Source organism: Cynoglossus semilaevis, chromosome 10, assembly GCF_000523025.1.
Source record: "Cynoglossus semilaevis isolate Cse_v1.0 chromosome 10, Cse_v1.0, whole genome shotgun sequence".
NCBI lineage: Eukaryota > Metazoa > Chordata > Actinopteri > Pleuronectiformes > Cynoglossidae > Cynoglossus > Cynoglossus semilaevis.
The window spans coordinates 18845830-18851003 of NC_024316.1; the positions used below are offsets into that span (position 1 = coordinate 18845830).

At 40.4% G+C, this 5174-nt stretch overlaps 2 protein-coding genes across 2 annotated transcripts in view; one reads left to right on the forward strand and one right to left on the reverse strand.

Annotated features, from left to right (window-relative positions):
• Positions 1–5174, forward strand: part of ncoa3 (nuclear receptor coactivator 3) — a 70394-nt gene that overhangs the window by 26622 nt on the left and 38598 nt on the right. The gene's annotated exons all lie outside the window — the stretch shown is intronic.
• Positions 1715–5174, reverse strand: part of LOC103385442 (voltage-dependent L-type calcium channel subunit alpha-1D-like) — a 25171-nt gene continuing 21711 nt past the window's right edge. The window contains exons 6-7 of the mRNA XM_025059162.1: positions 2085–2259; positions 1715–1979 (exon numbers count right to left, since the gene is read on the reverse strand). Of these exons, the coding sequence (XP_024914930.1) occupies positions 1715–1979; positions 2085–2259 (440 nt within the window). The remainder of the gene's footprint in view (positions 1980–2084; positions 2260–5174) is intronic.

Genomic DNA, 5174 nt, shown 5'->3' on the forward strand with positions numbered 1-5174 from the left:
CCCCCCCCTTTGTCCCTAAAGTTCAACAACAGAACAAGTGCTTTTTTTTTTTTTTTTTCGGCACCAATCAGGAAGTTGGTTTCATATGGCTCAGTTATCTCTCTCTCTCTCTCTCTCTCTCTCTCTCCCTTCGTTACCAAACTTCACCAACTTTAATCACTGCCTTTCACGTCGGCTAGTTCACAAATACACAGTACTGAGGTTGTACTTCATTTGGTACCTGCAGTGCCCCCCCCCCTCCCCTGCCTCCCCCCACACACTCTGACTCAGCTTTCTCCTGTCTGTGTTGTCCCTCTATGACCTCATCTCTGATTCTGTCCATTCTTTGGTCATTCAAAATTGGTCAGTTTTTGAAAAATGTTGGTTAGTCTTTGAAAAAAAAATTTCTTGAAAAATTTTGAAAAAAATTTTCTTGAAAAATTTTTAAAAAAAAAAAAATTTTTTCAAAAATTTTTTTTTTCTAAAAAATCTTTTCAAAATTTGTTTCTAAAAAATTTTTTTTTCAAAAAAAATTTTTTTTTGAAAATTTTTTTTCAACTCGTGGACACACGTGGATTTTCGTGTTGCATTTAAACCTCTGACCACTAGGTGGTTATACAGCGACTGCATATATATTTGTGTATGTTTTTGAGACTTAAAATTAAAAATTTGATCAAAACGTGTAACTAACTACATCCAGATTAACATCCCTGTTAGCATCTGGTGTGATATTCAGTGATGTAGTGCTGGTTAGTGATGGACAGTGTTAGTGTTATTGATTGACCTGCTCCACTAATGGCAGTGAAAACACTCTGACCTGGTTGAACACATGCTGGAAAATCGACACCGATCTTTTTTTTTTTTTTTTTTCTTTTCTTTCTATTTTCATTCACTTTTCTCTTTCCGTTTCTGTTGCCCCGTGAGGCCACTAACTGGGTAATTGCCTGTGTCTGCTGAGGCCAGAACGTCTCAGGTGTTTACTGAAGCTTACCTCAGTCAGCCTGTTAAATATGACAGAGTCCTCTCATTGTAAACACACTCAGTAAAGACGCCGGCTGATCCGCTGCAGGAACGACGCCTTCCACCGGGGGGGGTGGATGGTGGGGGTGGTTATTTCATTTCTGGTTCTGCGGTCGAGTTTCGACTTTTGACACGTGAACAGTACTCGTCCGTATGTGTTGTTGAACGATTGCTGCCTGGTTCACGTGAAGGTGAGGAGTTGGTTGACACGTGCCGTTGACTGAACGGGTGATTATTGAGATGTTGCTGTTGTTGTTGTTGGAACTTTACAACCTGAGTGTTTCTTCAGACAGGTTATTCACCTTCCTGTTTCCTCCTCTTGCTCCACGTGGCTGCGTTTGAACAAGAGCCTCCGCTCACGAGCTCACCTGGTCAAGGTCCGACCACAGTTAGGATTAGACCGTCAGCGGAAAAAATTTCACAACCTCTGTTGATGATCAGAAAGCTGTCGCAGAAGTCGACAGTGTCACTTTAGAACTGACCTACTGTAGAGGTCAAAGGTCGCAGTCCTACTGCAGGGGTCACCCAGTTTCTTGATCACAGACTCTCTGATAGTACAAATCAATTTTTTTAAGTACAGTGTCATTCTGGGTCTTTTTTTTTTCCTTTGCCTAGATGGCGCTGTTTGAACAGTTGTTGTTTCATTGGTCCATCTGTGAGTTCAGATGTTGAACTAGTGAATTTGATTTTATGGAATTATTAATGTACGTTTCTGTCAGGTCCAGAGTCTGTAGACCACAGAGAGTCTGTAGACCGCAGAGAGTCTGTAGACCACAGACAGGCTGTAGACCACAGACAGTCTGTAGACCACAGACAGTCTGTAGACCACAGAGAGTCTGTAGACCGCAGAGAGTCTGTAGACCACAGACAGGCTGTAGACCACAGACAGTCTGTAGACCACAGAGAGTCTGTAGACCGCAGAGAGTCTGTAGACCACAGACAGGCTGTAGACCACAGACAGTCTGTAGACCACAGACAGTCTGTAGACCACAGACAGTCTGTAGACCACAGACAGTCTGTAGACCACAGACAGAGAGAGAGACTGGCACTTTCTGTTCCCACTGAAAAGAAAGCCTCTGTTTTACACAAGTTTGCTTTGGATGGTGTGGAGACGGGGGAGAGTTCCTCCCCCCTCTGGTACCCCCTCGTCTGAGGAGGCAAGTTTTTTTATTAGCCTCTGTGGTCTGATTTGTTCAAGGAGAGACGAGGAGCCAAGATGTGTCTCTGTCTCTGTCTCTGGTCCAGGGGTGAACGCCGGATCTGTCGGAGCGAGAACGAACGAACGAACGAACGACAAACGCAGCAGCGTCGCCCAATGTACACATGCACTCACGCTCATGACGTTCTTTTACGAGCTCCTCCTCACTGTGGCGCTGTGTGTGCTGACCCGGTTTCCCTCAGTCAGGTTTTACACTGGACAGATGGAGAAGGAGGAGGAGAAGAAAAATAAGATTTTTTTTTTTTTAATTTTAAAATAACACTTTATTAACAGTACGTGTAAAAACATAATCAAGAAACAATCAACAATTTAATTTAGTGCAGATTCGAGCTGGTTGCCAGTCGCCTGGACGACAGCTCCTCGTGAGCGCCCACTGTTGTTCAAATGTGTCAAAGTTGTCTGTGAATCTATGGAAAGGGAAGAAGGAGGAACTCCCGTCTGACGGAGTGGAGTTGTCGCTGCGGTCGGTCGCCTGAGGACAGCTCACAGATCCTGTTTTCTTTCTGGGTGTGTCATTACCTAACACACCTGTGGGTGTCACTGTATTCAAATAAGACCGACTTTGTTTGTTTGATTGTTTGATCCTCAGTTGTGGATCTGGTTCTTGTTTTGGCTCAAGTTCCTGTTTGACAAAATACCAGTTCACAGGTCAAAGGTCAAACACGAGGACACGTCCTGTCAAATAATCATCACTGCTGCGTTTTTTGGCAAATTTCCATTTCAAATTTTTCAGGTGTCATGAACCCAACCTGTTTTTTTTTTACCGACTCAGAGGAGGGCGTTTACCAAAAGTAGTCGGTGTAAAATATGAGTCCAATCAGAGGTGATTATGAAACGGTTCTTGTTTCGTAATCACTTGTTGATCAGAATTAAGAACTGGATTAAATACTGTTGTGTTTCAGTTTGTTGGATATTTCTAAAGAAAAAAATACTTTTCTATATTTTAGTATTTTGTTTCGTAGTCTTTTAGTTTTAAAATTTAATCAGTACCAAAATTCTGGTCAATGTAGGAATTTTTCGTCAATAGATTTATTGAGAAATATTTTGACTGTGTTGCCAGATTTGAAATTTCTGAATCTAATTTCTAACACTTAACACGATTTACCTAATTATATAATATAATATAATATATATATATATATTTTTTTATATTTTTTATTTTTTTTATTTTTATCTAAATATTTCCCAGCCTTATCCAAACATCTTGAAAGCAGCTGCAACACCAATATTCTCTTTCCCCAAAGTTTTCCGTATAATAATAATACATTTTTTATTTTTTTTATTTTTATCTAAATATTTCCCAGCCTTATCCAAACATCTTGAAAGCAGCTGCAACACCAATATTCTCTTTCCCCAAAGTTTTCCGTATAATAATAATACATTTTTTATTTTTTATGTATATCCCAAGAATCTCAGAAAATAATTTAAAATTTATTTAAAACTGAATTTTTTTTAAAAATTTATTTGTTTTTGTTTTTTTGCGTTGGGCTTTTATTCTGTTGTTCTTCTGGGACTTTGTGACTGGTGTAGTTTAACGATCTAAACAGATTCATCACCAGCTTCGTCTGGGGGTTTTTGGGATGCCAGGTCTGGCTTTTTAGTTCAGAGATTTATGCTGAATGGAAGGTCACAGACTGAAGATGCTCGATGAACAACAAGCACAACTCTGACTGATCAGTGTGTGCCCTGAGTTGGACTTTGTTACCTTACAGACTGGGTGTCACACTCCCACGGAGCTTTTCACATTTATTCAGCACGTGTCTCACTTGTCCTTCTGGTTCAGACGAGGACGTCGATGTGATGCAGGATAATGGTGCAGGGAATTTTTTTTTTTACTTGTAAATGTACAAGTGAGTGAGTTGGTATCAGTGTTTTTTGGACATTGGACTTGTCTGGGGTCATGACCTTAACATGTGAAAACAAACAAAATACAAGGCTGCTAGACTATGGAAAATATCCTGGTACAGACACCAGAGCTAACGTTAGCTACAACAGTCCTGGTACAGACACCAGCGCTAACGTTAGCTACAACAGTCCTGCTACAGACACCAGAGCTAACGTTAGCTACGACAGTCCTGGTACAGACACCAGAGCTAACGTTAGCCACAACAGTCCTGCTACAGACACTAGAGCTAACGTTAGCTACAACAGTCCTGCTACAGACACCAGAGCTAACGTTAGCTCTTACCAGGACTGTCGTAGCTAACGTTAGCTCTGGTGTCTGTTCCAGGACTGTTGAAGCTAACGTTAGCTCATCACTTTCACAGTACAGACATAAATTAGTTTCGATTAAACATCTTTGGTCGTGGTGTTGAATATTGCTAATTAAGTTTAAATTAAATTTTAAATTATTCCTCCCGCCAACAACAAATGCATAACTGATTTTTTCGGAGGTGTTGCGTAGGTTACTGATGTTGTGCTCAGCCGAGGCAGGAAGCTGATTTCAATTTGGTTCTTTTATTGCCTTAATAAATTCAGCACTAATTGGCAGCTTTAGAGGAGGTTTAGTGAGGTTATGCAAATAGATTTTTTTTATTGATTGATTGATTGATTGATCTGAAACTTTGCAGCAGCCTGTGTTGACGCTCTCTTTCCTGTTCGGCTCCATCGTGATGAGTCGATGAAACTGAGCTAGTTCAGTTAGCTTCAGGGGAAGAAATATAAAGAAATAATTTCATTCCATTCAGTTGAAGTTAGTTTTAATTTCATTCCATTCAGTTGAAGTTAGTGTTAGCTGACGGTGAAATTTTTTTTTTTTTTTTATTGTTCCCAATTTTGCATTAAAAACTGGAGTGTTTTTCTTTTGCTGTGAATGTCTATAAATATATGATTTCCGTCTCTCGCTCCTCGACTCCATTCTTCTCTTCCTCCAATTAATAGGAAACACATTGGTTGAAGGAGGGCCTTTGTTGCTGTGTGAGAGTCCATACATTACCTAAACTAGAGCACACGCACC